The sequence below is a fragment of the Diadema antillarum genome, unplaced genomic scaffold, assembly GCF_040938485.1.
Source record: "Diadema antillarum isolate AM-2024a unplaced genomic scaffold, OU_Dant_1.0 scf00000162, whole genome shotgun sequence".
Classification (NCBI taxonomy): domain Eukaryota; kingdom Metazoa; phylum Echinodermata; class Echinoidea; order Diadematoida; family Diadematidae; genus Diadema; species Diadema antillarum.
Window position 1 is genome coordinate 1,688,377 of NW_027271051.1, and position 24,865 is coordinate 1,713,241.

General features: G+C 37.6%; 1 protein-coding gene across 1 annotated transcript; it reads right to left on the bottom strand.

Moving 5' to 3' along the window:
* Positions 1-8,988: 8,988 nt before the first annotated feature.
* LOC139722238 (uncharacterized) lies at positions 8,989-21,592 on the bottom strand. The gene is made up of 7 exons (XM_071633549.1): positions 21,515-21,592; positions 14,491-14,557; positions 13,005-13,123; positions 12,251-12,349; positions 11,061-11,126; positions 10,228-10,368; positions 8,989-9,314 (listed from the first exon to the last, which is right to left on the bottom strand). The coding sequence occupies exons 1-7, from the start codon at positions 21,590-21,592 to the stop codon at positions 9,288-9,290; spliced, it is 597 nt and encodes a 198-aa protein (XP_071489650.1). The 3' UTR covers positions 8,989-9,287.
* Positions 21,593-24,865: the final 3,273 nt, after the last annotated feature.

Genomic DNA, 24,865 nt, shown 5'->3' on the forward strand with positions numbered 1-24,865 from the left:
TTGCGGAATCACTGGGTTTTGCATCTTAATTGTTCTCTGACATTTGATTTGCGTAAATCTCTAATGTTCTTACATAGGGGTATGAGGCAGGGAATCTTATCATTTGAAAACAAGTTCTCAAATCTCAAATGATAACCAATGTACTCTGAACACCAATGAGAACCATATTTGTAAGGTAATTACAAAACTTTGCACTATGTCACAAAAAAGTGGTTTGAATAGGGGAGAGATAGAGAGAGAGAGAGAGAGAGAGAGAGATGGGAAGAGAGAAGCGAGAACGAGAGGGAGAGGAGAGAGCGAGATAGGTATAAAGGTCCAAAGAGATAATGCCTCGTGGATAGTGCAACCGAACAATAAAATATGAATTATGTAACATACAACCAATATGCAACTTAGTTTTACAATATATAATCATAATCATAAGCCTGACATCAGAAGATTTTATGCGAAGATTGCGTTTTAGAAATGCAAGCACGTTATTGGCTTTATTCCAATTGGACACGAACGCACAATCCGATTTCCATTTATTTTGTCGTTGTGTTGATTCAGGCCCGGATGAGTGTATGGAAACACAGAGACGTTGATTCATTGTGAGGATGGATGGGTATCCAGACACCTTGGATGCCACTGACATTTATTGTGTCTCCAACGTCGGCTGACAAGCTTTGATAATAAATGACGTTATAGGTAACTTGCACTTGTTGGTTAACTCGCACTTTCCTTTTGTTGCCTCTTCTTGACACACCAGGCTAGGGCTTGCTGCTTGTTTAGCAGAATAATAAATGTCCCAGTGGAAAAAAAAAAGAGCAAAACAAGCAACAGAACAAAACAAGCAAAGAAACAAATGTCTACACACTAGTCTTCTGGATACCATTTCCATACCAAAATCAGCTTCACAGTTTTTGATGCCACTCCTCTGTTGACAAGCACAGATGATTCCCCAGCAAAAAGTCAAACCCTATATTTCCTGCAAAAAAAAAGTGTGTGTGTGTGTGTGTGTGTGGGAGGGGGGGGGGGCAGACCGATGTACTATAAAAAAAAATAGGGATGGTTCTCCCTGGGATAATCTTTTAATTTCCCCCAAATAACCCTGAAAGAGGGTTCCGAATTATAGGATCAGTTTCAAACCTCAGTCTCCCGAATGTGTTTATACTGATTCATATTATTTTGTACAGAGAAGGATTTATTCATAGCAATGAATATTGTTGATAGATTAGCAAATATATCTGGTTTAAAAATCAATGAAAATAAAACCAAAGAAATATGGATAGGGAAATGTAAGAATAAAGAAGATAGAATGTTGTCTGAAAGGAATCTTCATTGGGTGTATGAAGGAGGTTTTAAGTATCTGGGTATACATTTTTGTTGCTGATTTAGAGAGAATTGTTCAGTATAATTATTATGAAAAAAATGGAAGTGATTAGGAAACAAATGAACTTTTGGCGTAAACGCTCCCTAACGGTGCTTGGTAGAATTGTAGTTATTGAGTCATTGTTATTATTAAAATTGAATTATTTGTTTTTGTCTTTGCCAAGTCCTAAAGGTAATTTTTTGAATGAGATAAATGATATGTTTTATAGTTTTATATGGGAAAGGAAGCCGGATAATATAAACAGAATTCAAAAGATGTCTCAGACATATGCACAAGGAGGAGTGAAAATGATAGATATTTACACACAGGTTGCAGCATTGAAAATATCATGGATTAGGCGATTGTTATTTACAACGGATAAATGGTCAGAAAAATTATGAGTATATTTTTACCCCAGACCCATCAATTAGGTATGTCTCGGAAATGATTTTTTATTTGGACAAGCCTCACATTGATACGTGTAATCCCTTTTGGAAAGAAGTATTCACAGCTTACTGCGATTTACTTTCGGTTTATTGTAATAATTTTCAGTGCCAACCTTTGTGGAAACTGCTTTTAAGAGGAAATATGATGTTGACGTTAATTTTTTAGATTATTTTGGAATGTGTTATGCGGTTAAAAAAGCAGGTTGTGATGGAAGTATGAATAATATGGAAAAGTTTTGTCAACCAATTATACCTGATATTTCAAAATTGGTTATAAAACATCGTAAAGGATGTTCACATATTTATGCTGTTTTGTTAAAGAATAGAAATTATGCATATCAATGTAAAGGATTTTTAAAATGGCGACAACGGATACAACTTGAAGAAAAGAAATGGCAATCTTTTTCGTTGGCCCCGTTCAAGAGCACGGAGGATGTTAATTTACGATGGTTTCAGTTTAGAATAGTTAACAGAATTTTATATACAAATAAGATGTTGAATGTAATTGGATTGGTTGAAAGAAAAGAATGTTCATTTTGTAATGTGTACAGTATATGTTGAGACTTTAATACATTTTTTGAGTGAGTGTCAATATGTTGATAGATTGTGGGTTGAAGTAAGAGAATGGATTAATGTCAACACGGGGTTAGAAATAACATTTACGACGGAAAATAAATCATTTGGTTTCGGGGGTATTAACAATCCGGCATTGAATTGTATTACCATGCTTGTGAGATATGAAATTTATGTTTGTAAAATGAGAAAAATAACACCTCGTTTTGATTTATGTAAATATAGTATAAGGGAACTAATATTATGATAAAGAGAAAGTTATTGCAAGAAATAATCATAAGTTGCAAGTGTTTCAGAAAAATGGTGTCTCTTTAGACACCTTTTCTCTTGATGTATATTGCATTGTAGGCCTATTTGAAAAAAGTATGATGTCATTTGAAATATGATGTATTACGTGCACAGATGAAAGAGAATAATAAATATCCCAGTAGAAAAAAAAAATCATTTTGCCGCAAGCTGCAAAGCATGCCGGGCCATGGCAGGACATTATTTTCGCCACACGCACTGCATGGATACGTCATGCTACATGCTGTAGTTTGCTAAATAGCTTTCCTTCCAAAAGTCCGTTGAAGCTCCTTGGTGACAGGGGGTCAAAATTCTTAGGGGTATGATCTCTTAGAATCTGGAACAAGCATATTATAATGTGTATGCATGGTTGACCTTCTGGGTGGGATGTGGGGGAGGGGGGGGGGGGGGTTGGTTGGAGCTATACGTCCCAGCATAATGTTTCGAAAACGGAGCATGTGTATTCGGGACTGACGGACCGAAGGATAAACATACCATATCAAAAGTGTAACACTGAATAATCCTCTCTCGCATTGCCACTCATTTTTGTTTGTTTGTTTATTAATTGCTTTGTTTTTTCACATAGGCAAATTAAATTTCAATCATGCACTTTCCTACGCTATGTCTTATTGTTGGCTATATTAGGGTAACTATGTGTCGCGTGTTCGTAGAATATACATTTTGGGATTTTCCAAGCAAATTATGTCCACACTTTGAAAGATTTTGTTTCTGTTTTTGTTCTTTTTTTTTTCCAGAGCAATTCACTCCATGTTCGAGTTAACTTGTCTGTAGAGATGTTGGCGAGTTCATGTTCGTATGTCAGCATCTTTTTTCCCCGTTTTTTTTAAGTGACTGGGTCAATTCAATTCAAGTATGTGGAGTGTATGAATGTATTATGTTTGTTGTTTGTAAGTTGTATCGAATGTGTGGGTTTGAACATTATTTATGACACGAATGCTAAGTGTGTGATATCATGCAGCTGTGCGCTGTGTGTAATTTATAGGTCCTACCAGGTAAATGTGAGAGGAAAAGAAAAAAGTGCCGAGTGAATCAGTGATATGAATCTTTTTATGTATAGGCTTACGTTGTCTCCCAAAGAAACCCCATTTTGTGAATAATCTGCATGTAACACCAGACCTAATTGTGTTATGTAAAATCATGCTGTTTTAGTACACTGTATAGTGTTATCCAAATATGAACAAATTGTATGTGATATTGATATGTGTATTGTTATTATTCTACCCCCTTGCTACCGTATAGTTTTTAAATTATTAACAAATTTAAATGAAATGAAATGAAATGAATACATGAATAAGACATTATGGTGACATCATCATTTTTTCAATATTGCATTTACATGCTTGCCACCAATATCGTATCCGGTTAAATCCTATATTGTTTCTTTATCATGCTTTAACCTTGTTTGTGTGAGTGTGTGAATGTGTGTGCGTGTGTGTGTATGTTATGAAATTTGTACATGAAAGTTGGATATTCTACAAGTTTCTATGGACATTCTGAAAGCATGTGGGATATTTAATTGAGAACGAGGGAATTTAAGTCCGATCATATTTGATAATAGGTATATCATGTTTGAATTCTAAAATTGTCATTGATATTTCATTTATTTCAAAAAGAAATCTATTTAGAATATCATTTATTGAACGAGGATCCTGTAAAGCCTGAAGAACACTTCTGAGTCTCGGACGATGACCAGTAACGACTTATTAATGATTAATGAACATTAATTATTTTTAACGTATATACCACATGATGGTATGAGAGGGCGTCTGCTACAGTTGAATATGTGGATATGGCAACCTCTGATATGGAATTAAATATTTGCCGGGGAAAAATGAAATTGAGAGATATTAATTCAAGAAATATTCATGCACTTTTGGTGAAAAGAAAATCTGCAAAACTCTTATTACAATTTGCAGATAATAGATAGTCAAAGCAGTTTTGATTATAGCGATCCCAATTTGTACATGTCAACGGCTTTGACTCTCAAAGTAAAACAATTGCATGTGGTGTTCCACAAGGGAGTTTATTAGGCCCATTGTTATTCATTATTTATATTAATGATTTTCATAGATCCTCGGAGAAACTATCATTCATATTATTCGCGGATGACTCTAATCTTTTTTTTTCCCACCCTGACCCAAATATCTTAATAAGAACAGTCAATGAAGAATTGATAAAGGTCATACAATGGATATACGCAAACAAATTGTCATTAAATATTCAAAAAACAAAAGTTATGCTTTTTAGTAATTCTTTAGATAGCCTCCCAGGCAATATAACATTTGATACTACTCCCTTAGAAGAAGTTTCTTCTTTTAAATTTCTTGGTGTTTGCGTTGATAATAAGCTTTCATGGAGGAATCATATTGATGATATATGTAAAATTATTTCACGTAACATTGGCGTAATGAATAGATTAAAATATTATCTTCCTTCATCTGCATTATTAACTCTTTATTCTAGTTTGATACTCCCTTATTTAAACTACGGGATTCTTGCTTGGGGTAATACTTATCAGATGTTACTTGATAAACTTCTTTTATTGCAAAAGAAAGCGCTTAGAATTGTTTTTAATTTACATACCCGAGAACATACAGATGCTTTGTTTTCTGACCGTAAAATATTAAAAGTAAATGATTTGTATGTGTTTCAACTTGGTCAGTTTATGTTTAATTACAACAGTACCTTTTTACCTAAAATATTCCACGATTTATTTCATCGAAACAGTCATGTTCATAACTATCCCACGCGACGATCCGACGAATTCCATCTTCCGTTAATGAGAACCGCACATGCCCAAAATACATTTCTTTATACCGGACCCAGACTTTGGAATAATTTAGATAATAGTTTAAAAGATTCCCCCAAATTTGTCACATTTAAATATAAACTCAGAAAACATTTACTTTCTACTCATAATCTTAGATAATTTAAATTGCTATAATTTATGCTTGAGCTTTCACCTGTCCTGATGTCGCAGCACTTGGCGTGTTCTGTGTGCAGACCTCTCTTCTTTCTTCTCTCCTTTTCCTTTCCTGTCTATTGTTCTTCGTAGACTTGTATTGTTACCGTCTTCTCTCCTCTCGGTACTGTCTCGCGTCCAACAGTGTATATGCGTGTGGGTAATTGAATGTGTGTACGAATGTATTGTCCTTGTCATATTTTCCCGGTACACGTGGTTCAATGAACAGTGTCCGGGCACTATAGCATTGGTATTCTATATTTTTTTCCCGACCTGTGTATCTCAAAATAACTACATGTATATTGTTATAGAATAGTATATCATTCACTCATTATTTATCTAGCGATCCACGTCCGACAAGCTTTGCTTTTTAGTGGATCACTATTTTCCATGATCGAATTTATTTTCCGCTCGCCCACGTAGTATTTGTACAGTGTTCCTCTTTATTATTGTACATATATATTTATGTTGTTCTATAATTTGTCTCGTATATTACATGAATCTTTTGCAAGCGTTTGAACAATATCATTTAATGACATGTATACATTGTACTATGTTTTTGATTTTCGTTGATTGGAAATAAACTATGATTGAATTGATTGAATTGAATTGATGAAGATCTTAGAAAAATGTAACACCTACATGTACGATTCTCCTGAATAAACACGTAATTTCAATATAAGCTATAACACAATATAATTTGAACCAAAGTAAAACTTTTAAAATTTTGGTTTTGTTTGTATTATTGTAAGAAAGGAAAAATGTATAAATATGGAAAATTCTAATTACATATGAGGTAAAGGCTTAATATGAATCTGGTGAATATGGAATTATTGGACAGATATATTTGTAACACTGTCCGAAAATTCTTTTTTTTAAATTATGAAGTAGTGTGTTAATTATTTGATAATAATGTTTGAATATCATTCAAGTTTTAAGGTAAAGTTATTTTTCCATCTTCTGATAAAATCAACCAATATCATTAGCATGTGGAGGATTGGAAAAAAGGAGATTGACCTGCGCAAGGGGGAAATTAGGGGAACGTTTCCTGGAATACGAATATTTATGTAGGGTGTATCGCTGCATTGTTAACAGTTCAGATTTGGGTTACCTGCAGGTATGAAACAGGCATGAAATCCACGGTTTTGGATTTTAATGATAAGAATTATTATGGGTTGCGCCCTCTTTGTCCATAGAATTTTAATGTTCATAAAAACGCTATGGGCAGGGCCCACACGGGTAAATAATTCCTCATAAAGACGTGTGTTAAAATTCAAAATTCACAAAAATTCTCTAAAATAGCTGTGAGAAATGAGTTGTTTCATCTTCGCTGACCTGGATAAGTGAGATTATATCTTTCATCCATCAAATTCTCAAGGTGGATTCTTCAGCTCAAACTCTGTCCAGGGGTCCGCAAAGCCAGACTACGAGTTCTTTTCACTTAAAAATCACCCATTTTCTGTACATGCACCCAATGATATATAGTCCCTTCAAATTCTATGAGAGAAGCTTTCATCTTCCAACGAAAAATGCAATTTTATGGGATTTCATACTCAATATCTCCAGCTATTCAGTTTTTGGCCAAACTGCATTGTTGATTTTCAATTAATTTTTTTCCTTCATTTATTTTGGTATCTTTGGTACGGATTTGTGAAGGGATCTGGGACATTCCATTTCATTTACAGGTGTGAGCCCTTGTATTCTGTCAGACATTGTTCACATCTTGATATTTTTGTTTATGACAGAGAAGGGGATTTGATATAATTTTTATTATTGCCACAGTGACTTTGATGATGATGATGATAATGGTAATCATTTTTTTTTTTTGGTTTCTGCTCATCATTGTCATAAATCATCCTCATTATCATAGAATTACTATTGTTGGTATCTCCCGATGGCGCAGTTTGATTGTGTCGAATGAACACTGATGAAAATGTACTACTACTACTACTACTAAAAAAAACACCTCGTATGCAAAGGTGAACAAGAAAAGCTTGAGAACTCAGCTAGATGAGGGGAGTTTTTGCCATTTGAACTGATTTCATTTCATAGTCACTTTACTTTTGTTAACGAATTCAATTTTGAATAACTTAATAACTCAGTTCGATATTCATTATCTTGCAATGTCTTACCTTACAGATAAATTCATCTATATACAGTACAACACTAAATTCAGAAGAAGACATAGATACTAAGAATGTTTGTTTGTCCGGCTGTTATTTTTTTAAAGCTAGTCCCTCTTTCAAATAAAATATGGATGGGTTTTCTTCATCATAATCAATTTAAGCATGTATTTTTAGCATTCACTGTCATTCATTATTGCAAAACATCATCCATTCGGTAACGTGATTTGATTTAATTGATTATTCATCTGTAACCATCACGTGTTACCGAGTCATGAGAAATGATTGTTTCAAAAGGCAAGAATGGTATACGAATCATGGTATTGCCACAGTTTTATTTCACATTCACTCATGAAAATAAGAATTTCTTTGATCACATCAAGAAAGATAGAATTTGACATAATACAACAAGCAATCAAGGCAGTTACGAATATCAAACATCAATAAATCATTAATAGGCTCAAATTCAAACTTAAATATGAGAGAGAGGGAGACGCAGTCTATTTACAGGATGGTATTACACAGGAATACCAAGTATGTTATTTACATTCACATATGCGATATCATTATAACAATCATTATATTCGGCTAATTTGATATATACACGGGTAAAGAATCCCAAGCAAACTAAAAGAGAAGAAACACGATTATAACCACACAAGCGGATACTATTATTCTTATATAACTTTGATTAGGCATCATTGCAAACATCTTTCATTCCTCAAATCAGTTCATAAGCATCACAATGATATTTGGGCATCTTATCACTGAGTTTACAGGAAATACAACGTAATATCTAAATGTACATAATGATAAGACTACAACAAACCTCCCTTTGCTCGAAAGTGAAAGGGCAAAATAAATATTGCAGAATATTGCATAGTTACATTTCGATAAAAGACCCATTTAGTCAATCTCTACTAACAGCAGAGGTAAAACACATGAGCTATTGCATAATGTCCAGTCAGGTGTACTCGACTGTATACTTGGGCAGTGAACGCGCTCTGTGTAACATCAGAGAAAACAAAAATGTGGCGAGTGTATTTTCTGAATAAATCACGTTTTTTTCTATGTTGCGGATCCATCATAGAATTATGAACGTTCATCCAGTTCCGCTCGAGAGCACAACACGAAATAAGGCAGTAAATTTCAAACTTAAATACGTTTCACTCCAATTGGAATCATAATACAGACTATATTCTTCACATGAACATCATCTTTCCCGCTTTCATCCTACCAGCACGTGGACACTCGTCATCCTACAGTTTAAGTCTGAGTAATGTCGTGTCGAAATTATGTCATAACAGTCTCAAGACAAATGGCGGAATCTTCTTATCGTTCGCACCGCTGACCGTTGAACATGTTGAAAGGAATATCAAAAACTATTGCGTTATTTTTCTCATGAAAGTCGCCGATAGAACTACGAGAATCTCATGGTCTCCATCACTCTCTGAAGCACCGATATCGCCGTCGTCATCGTCGTCGTAAAGCGTTGTCACGCCGGCTTACCCCTCCTGGCATGATTCTCACACGTATGTATGCTTCTTGAGGACCTATAACAGATAGAAAATTATATAAAATAAGCCAGGTTTGAATCATTATTCTACGATGTCACTATACATGATCACTATGATACTTAATTCAATATTAAAGTTTTGCAGACTGAACAGTGCGCCTGAGAGACACATCTTACATAAGTTAATGAATGCTGCTTTACCTGGGGGTGTTTCATAAAGCTGTTCGTAAAGTTACGAACGACTTACGAGCGACTGGTGATCAGTTCTTGTGCTGAATTATGAAAATTCTGATAAGTATAGCACATAAAAACTGATCACCAGTCGCTCGTATGTTGTTCGTAACTTTACGAACAGCTTTATGAAACAGGGCCATGTCCTCATAGCATGAGGTCAGGAATTAGATTTTATCCCAGTTATGAATACTATAGACTGTCAAAAATAGGTACTGTAGAACAACACGAAGGGTGGCATTAGAAATTACCTTTGTCAGCGCAATTTGTGAACATTAGCAATATGTTACGTACAGACTGATGTTTGAATGCCATGTATAATCCTCATTCCAAATACATTCAAGTCGTCAGTGTCAACCTATTTATGGAATTAGAGTCCTTTTTCGGTGGCCCACTACTAATCAGCATTGTTGACGTAAGTCGTAGGCCTTAGACTTTAAACAGTTATGTCGTCTACATCATCGTATCTTTTTTTTAATTTCTTCGTCAAATATTGTTTGAAAAGAAAATGTAGAAATAAAATTAAACCAGTAATTTCTACAGAAACAGACAAAGCGATATTCAGTAGTAACCACTCGACGAAAGACTACTGATGTAACAGTCACTTTCTTTTTTTAATTATATGTAACAGTCACTTTCTTGCAAATGTTGTGACATCTTCCATCTTATTATTATAGTCTGTGTTTTGTTTTGGTTGTTCGCTTGTTTGTTTGACTCACCGTGAGATGCTGCGACTCTCGGTGGACGAACTTGATGTCGATCTTGGCTTCCTCGATGCTCTCGACGTCGGTGCTTGTCTCTGACCCGTCCATCTCGCAGAGTTGCTGGAACCGGGCGATGACGCAGAAGAAACTTGCGATCTGCAAACAAAAAAAAAAGGGGGGGGAGGGGGGAATAAGGGGATTCCACCATTAAGTCATTCCTACAACAAAAATACCACCATGAATTGCAACGAAAATATTGCTTAAGGTAGTGCAACATAATTCAAACGATCAGTGTGTACAAATCTATGAGAACATAATCATGCGAATGAATTCACTCTATCATGATATGTATGATTATTTGATCTTTAACCCTACTGACTTTTTACTTAGTATTAACCATAGAGATAGAGTATATACATCTCTTTGGTGTTTATCCATGTCTTCCGAAATGGCGAACCCATTATGCCGGCCTTGCAAATCTGATGTGTCATCATGAAATATTCGGAGATCACAAGACTTCTGGACGCTTAAATTTAATTGTCCATCTGTTCGTAGGTCAATGTTGCCCAATAGAGCCAATTTATCCTTGACATGCATAGATGCCGGCACAGTTGGGAATATCTCCCGGTTCTGATTTTCTCAAATGGACGTGATCACAACGACCCATTCAGCCAGCATTGATAATAGTTACTAGTCTGTGGTTCTAATGATAAGAATGACGACATCAGAAAATGCGGCTTTTAATTTCCTATTCCGGTGCTGCGGTGGAGGCGCAGCAGCAGGGTGAAATTGAAGGCATTTAAATTCGGCGGAATTGTGAAAAGGACCCGTGTGTGAATATTACTCACGTTTAGACAGATGAGCGGTATAACGAACAACAGATGCACCAGAACCATGAGATTGACGTAATTAGTCTGCGAAAAGAAAAGAAAAATAACAATCATTATATTCAATTACGTTGTAAGGATTTTGTAGAAAATGAAAGAACAAAATGATGGCTATCTTTTGGTCACTGAGAGACAAGCTTTTACTTGGAAGACCTTATTGTATATCTGTTTTTCTTTAGAAGGAACTTGTTTGTACTGGAAAATCAATGTTAAAAATGTAAACCAACGGAGATGGTGGGGGGGGGGGGGGGGGACGGGTGAGGAGTGAAAATACTGAACACATAACAGATCGGTTAAACATGCCTATGTTATTTTCATTTCTGAAACTTTATAAGGTTCTTTGGCAAGGAGTTGCTCCACATTCTCTGTTACCCGTCGATAAAGAAATTAGTTTCTATTGGCCTAAAAAGCACTTTCGGACCCGTCCGGAACAAGATAAAACGTTAATGACAAACATGTCGACAGGAACAGCGGTCATGACATTGATTTCAACACAGACGCAGCCAAATAAATTCCCTTGGCTCGTGATGGCTAATCAGAAACATGTTTTAAAAATTAGATATGTACTTGTTATGTTAAACTGAAGGTGCGATCCTCATGAGGGATAAAGTAGAAGCATACTGATGCGCGTTCACGTTAAGATAGCATCTTGTGATTTTGAATTGCACCATGGCTTAAGTCAGCAGACAAGTAGTTATGTTAGTAATCTTTGAAGTTGGATGCAGTTTATTGACTCCACTGACTGCAATCACACTGGAGTAAAGAGCCGGGGGGAGGGGATGTCAAGCTTAAAATCGTTGGTTAAGTGTTCCGTTTATGACAAAAGTTAAAAATCACAACCATATCTATTTCTACGTGAAAACAATGCCCCTCTAGTGAAGTGGGAGGGTAAACTTCATGCTTCTATATAGTCAGCTGTGAAGAATAAACCTTGGTGAGCAAGTATGGTTCCTATAGCATACGTTGATGAACCAATTAATGGGTGGTTGTATATTCACACTAATGCTTACTGGACCTGATAAAGACAAGCTAGTTCAAAACTGTTATGTGTATCCATATGTTGTCTCGTAAAATTTCAACATCACAGCCCCGTAACGCTGGAGCAGACGGGCGAAACATAATTGCATCTCGTAGTCATGACAACGACTTACATGGATGAAATGCCAGAGCAGGAAGACGCTGAAGGGCACCTGAAGGACAATTGTGATGAGGATGACGATGAGGTAGGGGACCATACAGAAGCGAATTCCCTGAGGGGAAAGAAAAGAATAAACCCAATATATTTTTCATATCATTATTTGGTATACTATGACCATGTTAATTATGATATATTCACCACTTTCACTGTACTATAGTGAAAATGCGAGACAGCTTACCTTCATGACTTTGTTACTGTTGACACGGGTTATAAATGCCATAGGAAATACTCTCCATACGGCTCGTAGTTGCGGATAACCAAATTGATAAGATCATAAGAAATATAATGGCATGTGACTCTCGACAAGGGAATTGATAATTGACTAAAACTTGCTGATAGACTTGTTTATAGGTATGTTAGGGTCAAACATTACATAATAATAGAACACCATATACTTACAACCATGATTGATGTAAAATTATAAGATATTTTTGCATCTCAAACCCCAAGTTTAAATAGATGTCGGATGGCTTTATACAATTATGTTCCCACAGAGTCAACCCGCTTTAGGCTTTGGACAACTCAAGTCAATTCAGGTCAAGATTAGTGAAAGCCAGATTTTCGTCATGTCAAGACATAACTTGAAAAGCAGACTAACAAGACGACATCAAGTCAACGTACATTGTATTAAATAAATGACCGCGCATTATGTAGAGTGGAATCATAGTCATCGAACTCACTCACACCACGTCGAATCCGAAACCTACCTTTAACGTTCCCACTAGGAGGACCATGGCAGAAGCGACGAGGGAGACGGTAAGGACGATGGCTACGATGTAGGACACGTAAATGGCCTGGAGGTGGATCTCTTGACTACCTTCCATCTCTGTGAAAATTAGAGTTTGAAAGCTTAATAGTTCAATGGTAAATTGATAATCAGCACAGACATTTGATACAGTTTCCATCCTCTCTATAACCCTCTAACTCTTCTCAACTTGAATTCTCATGGTTGAGTGCAATGGTTGTGTTTCAACTGCCTTCCAAAGTGGCAAAATTGTTGCCTATATACATAATAAACTATACGTTTTACAATCCACTATCCAGTATCTCTATCAAAGTCTATCGAACAATCGGCAATATTTTCGCCACAGGTCTCTATTCTCCTTTGTTGGGAATGTCCAGAGTTATAGATGCACACTTAAGGAACACAACAGCGTATTTGACGAGTTCCTGAAACTTTTTGATCCTATTAAAAAATATCTATCATCTTATAACCCATGACACACATAACAATACATGACAGATAACTACACGAGAATTAAACGAGTACAGGTTTTCTGAGAAATCATCAAAGACTTACGACATTTACAAGAGAAAGAGACGGAACAGATTGTGATCAATCCAGATATCTGCATCATAATACATGATTTCTTAACTAATCTAATGTTTCATGTGATTTTAAAGGGGATGGCTAGTAACTGATCAGTGGGAATCAGTGGGAATGCTGGAGGATGATTGTTCCAATCCTTGTGGGATTCATTTCAGAGTACACTATGTATCTATTCTTGTGTGAAAATTATTTGCTTCAGAATGGTCTCATATTCAAGTAATGTGCAGTTTAATGTTTCCAGGTAAGCGTCCCTGGTCAGTGACGGGGCATTAATCTGCACATTACTTGAATATGAGACCATTCTGAAGCAAATAATTTTCACACAACAGTAGATATATAATGTACTCTTCAATAAATCCCACAAGGATTGGAACAATCATCCCTCAGCATTCCTACTGATTCCCACTGATCGGTTACTAGCCATCCCCTTTAAGTGTTGATACTATCATACATTGAAAGGCCATTCTACTTCACCATTTCTTATGACAGTCATCATGAATTCATGATGAAAAGGGTGAATTCATCTGTTAAACGATCAGTCTGATCCACACGGGTGATATCAATAATTATGATGGGATCATGTTTATGCAGGTGGCAGAATGCTCGCTGGCACAAAGGGCACGTTATCTCTTTAGTCATAAATGACACCGTCATTTGCTTTTAAAATGTTCTAGTTAATGACAACTGAATAGCGATGTCGTCATTACTCATGTTCACTTTTTTTCTCTCTCTCTATCTTGGTATCCGTGAAGTATCCATGGTAACAGGGATGTACCTAGCTAAAGCAGCTGCTGAGTCAACGTCACTAGTTAACCGTAATGATCTCTTGTCCTACAGTCATCCTTTCGTGGTATCTTTCTTACCTTGGAAAACCATCTCCAGGGGCTGGATTCGGTAGGTGACCCAGCCAAACGCTATGATAGAAGTCAGCTGAAATGACAAAGCAGAGACGGGAAGTAAAGGAAACAAGAGTGAAACTGTCGGTTAGCTTTCTGCCTCAAGGGACTGGGCAAAAAAAAAAGGTTTGCCAAGAAACGTTAAACAAGATGAGTGAGTAATGACAGGAGTAGGCCCACTTTAATGGGATGGTATAGGTTTGGTTGGGATTTGGCTTCAGGTTTCCAACACATTTGTGAGATAATGAAAAACCTCTTATGAAATATGAAAGAGTATATGAATCTATTAGAGAATTTTACAGTTTTATATGGAAATTGGTTTTGAAATTGCTGGGATATTCAGAAACAAAGACATCCTAATAAAAGATGGGACCTAGCATTGATCAGGACCACTTTGTTTCACTTTGTTTTTTGATATCTCAGCCACTTGAAAACCAATTTTCATCAAGTAAACTTTGAATACCTCTTAGAATGTATGCTCTTTAATATTTCATAAGTTAAAGTGGTTTCTAATTATTTCGCAAAAAGTTAAAATCTGAATCCCCCATATCAACCACAACTATACCATCCCTTTAATACATAGATGTGGAGGAGGTGGGATGGGATGTAGAGTAGGAGGGGCTGGTTGATTGCAGGTGGGTGCAGGTGTGTAAAACGTCAACCTGTGACTATTTATTATAAAACTATAAACACTTATCAACGTATACATTTTCAATCCTCCTTCCTGTAAAGTTCTGAAAATGAACAGAAAGAGTTTCATAGTGTCACATGCAGTTTCGTCTACACACGGAAATAGGTTCACGTATACCCGTGTAAGCAAACGTTTAAAAATGATACATGTGTATTGTTAAAATATGCGTCTTTACATTATGACGTATATAGGCCTATACATAGGCGAAAGATGTCTTCTGCACAGAGTAACTTGTAGGTGGCAACATTGCACGTATTAGGCTTCAATAATAGTGAAAACGTACTGCTTTGTCATAAACATAATAAGTATGCATTATTATGAAATATATATATATATATATATATATATATATATATATATATTATACTCTCATGCAAAGATATAAATACAATTTTTGTGGTCATTGGATATATACAGAAAACCATCAGCATTCCGGTATCCACGATTAGGTACAATTACATTAAATGTACACTGTCTTTAAAGATCAAGGTGGGTATCTAAAAAGACAGTATCAGGTTAACAAAAAGCTCCAGCCTGACAATATATTAAACAACCTATATCTCTCTATGCGGGGAGGGCAAATGCGATTGCTGTTTGATATAAGTACCCTACACTTGATACAAAGTCGTAAGCTTATGACTAAAGAACATTTTGGAATTACACGGGACTTTTTGTGTGCATGTGTGTGCGTCATTTGGCCCAAGTTTCCGGAGTGTAGTCAATAGAGTTCGGGTAATCCCATGCACCGACAATTTGGACACAGACATGCCGTTGCGACAATATGTCTCCATGGCGCTTGAGTCATTCTCAGGGGCATAAAAACTTTTGAGTCACCTCGTTCAGTGCACTTGTATATAGCTGTAAAATACTTAATTATATGCGTTCTACGTTTAACTAGCCCAACTCTGATGAGGTCGAACACAAGCGGTCAAATGCGCAGCTTTCCGCGACCATCGTAATGTAATTGACCCTTGATGTGTCATCGCGCGAATGTTCAAACATCCGCGCTCTGGGCATGCTCATATCGAGTCTTATCCAGCCCTTTGTTTTACCACCCATTCCAACCCCTTTACGATATTAGCATTATCTCAAGAACACTGTCTAGCACGTTCGGCCGCGTGGTAGTTGCTAACGTCTCATCTTGGTTCTAAAAATATGACTCTTCTATCCGAGGTTTATTAACAGTTTATCTCCCCGTGCCTTTGTAAAGTTTAATCATTAGCGGGATTATTCTAATTTGTCTTCCTTGGGTATAAATAGGCCTTACTTTAAAATAATATTGATTTGATTTAAACATGAGCCACACGTGATGAGATGAGACGGTGCACATTACACCCCCAAATCTAATTTGTCTGCATGGAGCTGCACGATGCAGTATCTGGATTGCTAACACTGCAGTAATGTAGGCGCTGCATAATACCAGTGGTTTTTGCTTCATGAATATAAAAATCAGCAGAGAGTGTTGTGAGTGATGGGTTTTCAATCACGTGACCTGACATCCACTTTCGGACAATGTCAAGGCCAATGAGCACTATACTTTCCTACATCCTTCCAAAATTCATGTAACGCTCTTTGTGCAATATCGGTAAACATAATTGTGTGTAGATTGTCCTGGAGGTATGTGTGATATCGGTAAACATTATGTGTAGATTGTCCAGAAGGTATGTGTAATATCGGTAAACATCTGTGTAGATTGTCCTGAAGGTATGTGTAATATCGGTAAACATCTGTGTAGATTGTCCTGAAGGTATGTGTAATATCGGTAAACATCTGTGTAGATTGTCCTGAAGGTATGTGTAATATCGGTAAACATCTGTGTAGATTGTCCAGAAGGTATGTGTAATATCGGTAAACATTATGTGTAGATTGTCCAGAAGGTATGTGTAATATCGGTAAACATCTGTGTAGATTGTCCTGAAGGTATGTGTAATATCGGTAAACATCTGTGTAGATTGTCCAGAAGGTATGTGCAATATCGGTAAACATCTGTGTAGATTGTCCTGGAACTATCTATACCTATCATCGGTAAGGGGAGAGAGAACGGGAAAGAGAGAGAGAGACTCGAATGCAGCAGGGAGTGTTGTTTCTGCTGACTTTAAAGCATCTGCGCTTTGTAAACACAACAATGTCTTCTTCTTGAAGCATAAGAAACTGCGTTACTGTTTGTTACAAACAATATTTTGCGGGAAGTCTATTTTTCAGACTGATTACTCCAGCATTTCATAATTCCATGGCAACGAAATGTGTTTAGACATCTCTGTACACATCCGAGAGTTAACGCCTTGACAATTTTGTCAAAGAGAATGAGCATGTAACCAGTCGTATTTATATAACCTATTGGCTTTCTGTGCACTGTACGATGGCTCGTATCGTAAGTACAGTATATCTCGTGTCAATACAAATCCAGGATTAAACAGATCTCGTTGTCATAGAGACAGAACATTTGCGGTATAACGTGACACTGCTTTACTCAGTGCCCAAACCGGCCGGGGTTTAGCATCTCGCCGTCACGTTTCTCATGCCTGGCCCTTGCGGGTCAGCTTGTACCAGCAGCTCCACAGAACGGTTTTGTTTCCTGCGAGCGGAAATTATCAAATCTCCTCACCGAAGCCGCGAGCAAAATGACACCGCACAAAAGAAAGGATGTTCGCGACGGCAATCCATACAATGCCATCTGCCCCTTGGCTTGACTTTATGATACCTGGGCAAGCACCAACTCTTAGAACGCAGTCATATAGGCCAATAACATTAACATGGAAAACAGAGAAACTATAGCAGAAAAGCACTGAGAGAGAATAACAAGAACACCAACAACATCAGCATCAACAATAACAACGGCGTATAGACGTGAAAAAGTCTATATGAGAGCCAAAGCGCCGATGCTTTCCCAGGTCAGTGCCGTATATACGGCACTGGCCCAGGTCAGCGTCCTTGGAGCATGACCTGACCCGGAAACGGATGTCATGGTAATGATGGTTTATATACGTCCCAGGTCTGAGATGCAGCAAAGATCACTCTCCTCTCAGCTGATAGCAGTTTGTGAATTCTGACCAAGGGTCAGAAAGCACGAATCATATTCCTGATTACGTCCTTCATGATTACACGCATAGTAACATATTTAGGTAGGGTTGGTACAGACTGCCAGCATATTGACGTCAACATCGTCATGATGACCGTTTGCATCATCAGCCTCAACACCATCATCATTACGTTTTCATCATTGCTATATATCATCCACATCGCTATCACCGCCATTGTCATCATCGCTATCATTGTCATCACCATCGTCAAAATATCGACATGAAATTTCATTCTCTCTTATCACAAAAAAAAAACTCAATATACAAAGCTCAAGACCATACCAATCCTAAACACGCTCTTCCATAGGTGAAACACCATCATTCATAACTCATTTTGAGTGCAAATGGTGTACACGTCGTATTGACACATGCCAATCCGAATACTATTCACGGCACTATTTTTACGCTTCCAATTACTTTTACACATCTTGTAATTGATGCGCCCATCCGCATTCCCTATGTTTTTCGAAATTTGAACATACGCCATTTTAGCTGGGAAAGATATCTGGGCCAACCAACGTGACCGGATATAACTCATTTCCAGACATCTTGAGTCTAAATATATCAGTATATAGCCATATGTCCCAATAAACGCCGTAATGTTTGTCTCTGTTTCCTTCTCGGAGTCATTTTCAGCTGCATAATCAAAATCCGTTCAAGCTCAAGTGGAAAAACAAAACCGCACGCACACAGAAACAAATACTCCTGACAGTATGCCTGGTGATTTTCCTTTTAATCACAAGTCTAGGTGCGGGATAGAAACTGAACTTTGTTTCACCGTCAAATGTCTTCTGATGGCTGTGGCCTATTTCGACGGAGCTGAATCCGAATCTGAACGATGCAACTCTTGCATCCGTTAGGGTTTGAGATGATAAAGTTAGCCCCAAAATGGCAGCTAAATCTGATATTATATATATATATATATATATATATACATACATACATATCAGGGCTCGACACTAACGGTGGCCCGGTGGCCCGGGGCCACCAAAAGTGAAAGTCGGGCCACCAAATTTCAAAAAAGGGCAAATTTGGTGGCCCGCCTCGGGCCACCAAATTTTTTTGAAAAATATGTCAATAAATTCGTAACTTTTTGCGCCGGAAATTAGCAGTTAAATTTGTTTAAAGGATGGATGAAAAGGACTGAATGAGTGCCTGAGAGTGAGTGTTGCAAGTTTGTTGAAGTTTATTTACGAGTAGATATGTCCAACTTCTAATTCTTACTATCATAAAACTTGAATATTTGGCTCATTAAAAAAAAGGACTTTTAATGTTTGTTGTTTTTTTTTCGGGACACCAAATTTTTCTCTCGGGCCACCAAAAATTTGAAATTTAGGATTTCGGTGGCCCCATCGGGCCACCAAACAAAAAAGTTAGTGTCGAGCCATGCATATATATATATATATATATATATATACATATATATACATACATAGGCCTATGTATTTCTTTACAAATCGATGATCTTTCCCTGTTTCGAGAGTGTCGAATCCCGTATCCGGGCAATTACCCCCAGAGGACAATTACCCCCCCCCCCCCCCCCCCCGGCTAAATACTGGTTACTGGTAAGGTTGCATCCCTTGAGGGTTTTGAGATCTTCAAGATGGCTGACAAAATGGCCACCAAAAATCTTGAATATATCAAAATCCTTAAGGATGCAAGAGTTGCATCATCCAGATTCGGAATCAGCACCTTCAAAATAAGGTGATACCATAAAAAACAAACAAACAAACATGGGGGGGGGGGGGGACGGGAAAAAATATAGGCCCAAAAGCCGACTTTGGCACCCAGACTACACAGGTTACCTCGTGACGGGACAGGAGACATCGCAAGTCATTTTGAGGGCTGACCTGGGGAACAAAATCAGACGATCCTTGGCTCCCTTTGTCTTGTTGTTCATGTCTGCGCAAGCCCTGCCAGTCAAACAATTTCTAACTACATTTACTGCTAACGTAGTTATTCATGTCCGTGCAAGTTCATCCACACAGTTTTCTGATTTCCAAGCTTGATTGTTCTAACTTTCGACCTACAAGTATTTCGATGAAAGCTTCAAAACCATTTCTCGGCATTTCGAAATTCAGCTTGTAAAAAAAAAAATGTATAGTACGTGAGAAAAATCCTTAATATTCCATGTATTCTAAACTCTAAAAGAATATATCTTCAGTTTATGTCTGATTGAGTATGGAACTAATCAACATAAGGTCCTGACAGTATCAACCTAAACCACTCGAAAGTTAACGCCTTCACCCCCCCCCCCCCCCAAAAAAAAAAATACATCATGGGACTCTGAAAGAAGAAGAACGGCGAGATATTCCCACTTGAACTAATACATGTAGCACCTCACAGCTTCACATACACTGTAAAGCAAATTGTAAAGTAATTTTGATTGATGCTAAAGTAATTTACTAATGATGGCTTTACATGCACAATAATGAGGCTGAAAGATGTCTAGTCTTATCAAGGGATAATACCTTTTTTGCTAGCTGGAAGTTTTGATTTTGAGTCATAAATTCCTATGTCATCAAAAACCGGTTGCCATGATACTATCACCGATCGCAGGACACATCGTGGGAAAAGCGGGGGAGTAACGTACGTATCTACGTATCTCGTATCTGCGTTGCTATTGTGTTCCTCTAAAGGCATGCTGAAACAATTAAAAAGTATCAGTCTGTGAATGAAATTCATCGCCAAACTAATAATTTGCTACGAGAATTCCGATCACGAGAGACACCACTCATGCATTCTGACAAATACACCAACACAACTGAAAATGACCGTCATTGATATAGAAACAATAATCGAAGTGACCATTCCCCTACCTCACCCTGGAAGCATGTACACCTCTCTATATCACACACATACAAACACGACACACACACATACACACATACATACTCTCACAAATGAAACTCATGAGGACGTACACATATTAGGCACATGCAAACTCCATTGCAGCAAACGCAAGAGATAGTCATTCCATTGTTCATTGTCGTGGTAACAAAGACAGAAAAACACATCATTTTCTGAAACAAAGTATAAACATGAGCTGATTAGGGCGCTTGATATATATTCCAAGTCTAGTTCGCCATCAAGCCTCAAAAACAATAAACCTGATAGAAACATTTAACCGTTTAATTCATCAGCATCAGGATATTTTCATTCATAGGTGCATTGTTCTCACAGTTGAGGTAGAGAGTTACGTCAAATACCGGAGTCTTACCATGGCGTAGATGGCGGTGGCGATAGTACCCTTTTCGACGGTGTCGAAGCAGCAACAACTTGTCATTATGATTGCCATTTTGGGAGATGGACAGGCGAGTAAAATCCTCTAAGCACAAAAATGTCAGCTTTTGTAACACGCTCAGGGCAGATCACTTCCAGAGCAGACGATGTCTTCTGACAGAACTATACTTCAGCGTCAAATGGCGGGAACACTGCAATATTATTTTGGCACTCTTAACTCTCAATGGGGACATCCCTTTGGCACAGGACCAGGCGAATACAAGGTAGACGTCGCAAACAGCGGACATGAATGAAATTAAATCATAGATTTAAGTCTCACCAAGTTTGAATACAAATAAGGTACATTTGGCGCGATTTGGCATGTGTCCACTCTCATTCTGTAGGCTGTAATACACCACCTGAAATTTTAGTGCTGAAGTTCCCACCGCTTCTGGCTCGATCAATGGGTCTATACTGATTCATATAATGGCAGGAGTGGTGATTCCTGGCTGGGAACTTGTTTTGACGGAAAGGTTGCGCTATCTGCTGATTGGAGCATCGACCGTTCGCTGATTATGACGTCATCGATAGGAAACTTTCCCGATAAGTGGGACTGCCTAATTTTTGTTAGTACGGTACGTGTTTTTAGCTCACCACATTTCCATTGTCTTGTGTAACCGTATGACACCTATGTTGAAATAGCAGGTCGTCGGCGTTCTAATTGCTATCGCATCTCGTGGACGCGAAGCGAGGGAAATGCTTCCTTATGTACGCAGCTACATTCATCGATTTTTTTTTCAGCTTTTATATTTTTTATTTTATTTATTTATTTTTTTGTGCATGGAGGCGTCATGATCTTGGGACAGGTTGTCATGGTTGTGATGAAATGCAGAACGAAGTAATCCTATACAGGTTGATGTCACATAAATCAAGCCGCGTAGAGTGGCCTGACGTTATTGCTATAATTTACAGACCACTACTTGAACTACTGTAACCTTCAATTTCACCTATCGCTTTCACCCTTCAAGTCCTAGAATGACATTTCTCTGCTTTCATGAAGATTAAGGTTGGTATTTCTTTCTCAAATTGGCAATTCTATTTGGAGGTTTTTTTTTTCTTCGTTTTGGGCAGATTTATTGTGAGAACCATGCAGTTCCTACAACCTCTCTCTATACAAATAGGATATATTACATTGAAGTCTCACTTATATGTGCAATGCATATTAATCTCTCTATAACAGGAAGTAAGTGTATTGCAACTTTCTTTGATTTCATTATATTTGTTGAACTACTTTCAAAATCATAGTGATTATTATACTGTGAATCCATGCATTATCTAAATTTTTGTTCAAAATACACTTGTACCAAAGATTATGTATGATTCTCATGAAAACAAAGGCAGAAAAAAAATCAAACTGAACTTAACTGAATGAAGACAAGATGATAATATGAATCTGCAGCAAAAATACTCCAGAACTGGGTGAGTTAATTCGATAATGCCGTCCGAGCACCTGTAAAGACGCGGCAATGGGATCCCCCGGAATCAACCACCTGACTCTGGGATTCAATACTGGATTAGTTCTTGTCCAGTCGCGGTCGTGGCGGTTGCTGTCTTCCCAACTCCGCCGGTCTTTTACTCGTTTGCTGCTTCCTTTAACTGTCATTAAGTCCCTTGCATGCTAAAGTTTAGCGACAAGGAATAAAGTGACCACCTAAATCTTCGTTTCTTGACGGCCGTGGAGACGCCATTCTAGAGTCCTTTCATGGTTACCTTGTGGACTCTCATGCGGATCTCAGCGATTTTCACGTGATATGTGTAGTGAATTTCTAGGGTTTTTCCTAATGTATAACATCCATCTCATCTCGGTTGCGATGGGGCCGTCTTTGTAGCTCTGCCTTGATCTTCTTGTGGGAGACTGGCATATCATGGGGGAGAACCAGGTTGGATCTTGGCACAACGACCGAACAACCATCTTAATTAAAACAAAGGCCTTCATATTCATCGTCATCATTCTATCAGTATTAAATTACAAGCTGGCGCCCCCTGATGGTTTGATGGTTTCACAGAACGGTTGCGTTTATCGTCTGCCATCTTTCACCATGTACCAGAAGTCTTTTGGATTCTTCTTGTTGGTGGACTACATAGATCTTGGAGGTTTATATCATTGAGTATTATCGGGTAAAAGTTATGAATAACTCCGTTATGCCTTGCAGAATATTATCTTACGCAGTTGTTGTTGTTGTTTTTATATTGTTTCTCTTCAAAAGCTGTGCCCATGAGAGCATAAAGTCTTTACTTACTCATTTAACTCGCATCTCGGGTCAGGGGAATGGTAGATAGAGGGACATGACGGATAAGCCATGAACATAAGTTGTGGTGTTTTTGCTGTATATGTGACCATGTTACATTGTGTCATAAACAACTAACATTGTCATAGACTTCATCTGATAACGACACTCACCCCTCCCCCACCCCCACCAAAAAGAAAGAAAAAAAAAACCACTTCACAGTGCGTATAAGAAAACAGGTAATCTAACTTTGGAGGTCTAGATTATAAAATTGTAGCCCTCCAAAATCGGATTACCCTTTTTTGATACGCACTGTACAGTATGTCCCAAAAAGAAATTACAATCAGATTTTCGAATTGATAACACCCAATATGATTGACCTGTCTAAATGCTACTTCAGGGTCTTAAAATATAACATCTTAGCTCTATTTTGCAGAAAACCCCATTCAGTTTGGTTAAGCGGTCTCAGAGAAATGTAGATTGTTGTAAAGCATGTCCTGAGTCTGATTCTTCCAATTTGAGCACTTCGATGCTCTTGTGTGTGAATACAATCGGACAGAACTTGGAGGGAAGAGATTCCTGACATCCTCTATACAAAATTCCTTATTTCTCTTTGACCACTGAAGCAAATAGAATGGGGTTTTCTGTAAGATGTGGGCAATGAGTTATTTCATACCCTGAATTTGTATTTAGATTGATTCACTGTTTTTAAAGATATCATTGCGGAGAGTCCCGTTGTATTTTTTTTTTTTTTTTTTGGGGGGGGGGGGGGGACATACGGTATTTCACGAGATATAACCAACCTAAACTGTTCTGAAGATTGCATCATGACAAACATGATTCAAATATTGATGTTGGCTTATTTAGCAGAAAATAGATCCATACACTATGAAATCGAAACTTGAGCAGGACTGGATATGGAAGTGGGGTGGGGGGTGGGAGGAGTAAGTGGCTCTCGCGAAAAAAAAAAAATCTAACCAAAATAAGTGTCTTATAGGAGTGACACCCATGCACTTTCCTTTATAGTCCTGGCTGCGCAGGAGTTCACGTTCTTGAACAAT

Coding starts and splice junctions, on each gene's coding strand:
- LOC139722238 (XM_071633549.1), bottom strand. CDS start 21,592: ATGGCAATCATAATGACAAGTTGTTGCTGCTTCGACACCGTCGAAAAG. Junction 13,124..14,490: donor CCTGGAGATGGTTTTCCAAG/GTAAGAAAGATA, acceptor TAATTTTCACAG/AGATGGAAGGTAGTCAAGAG. Junction 11,127..12,250: donor TGCTCTGGCATTTCATCCAT/GTAAGTCGTTGT, acceptor TTCTTTTCGCAG/ACTAATTACGTCAATCTCAT.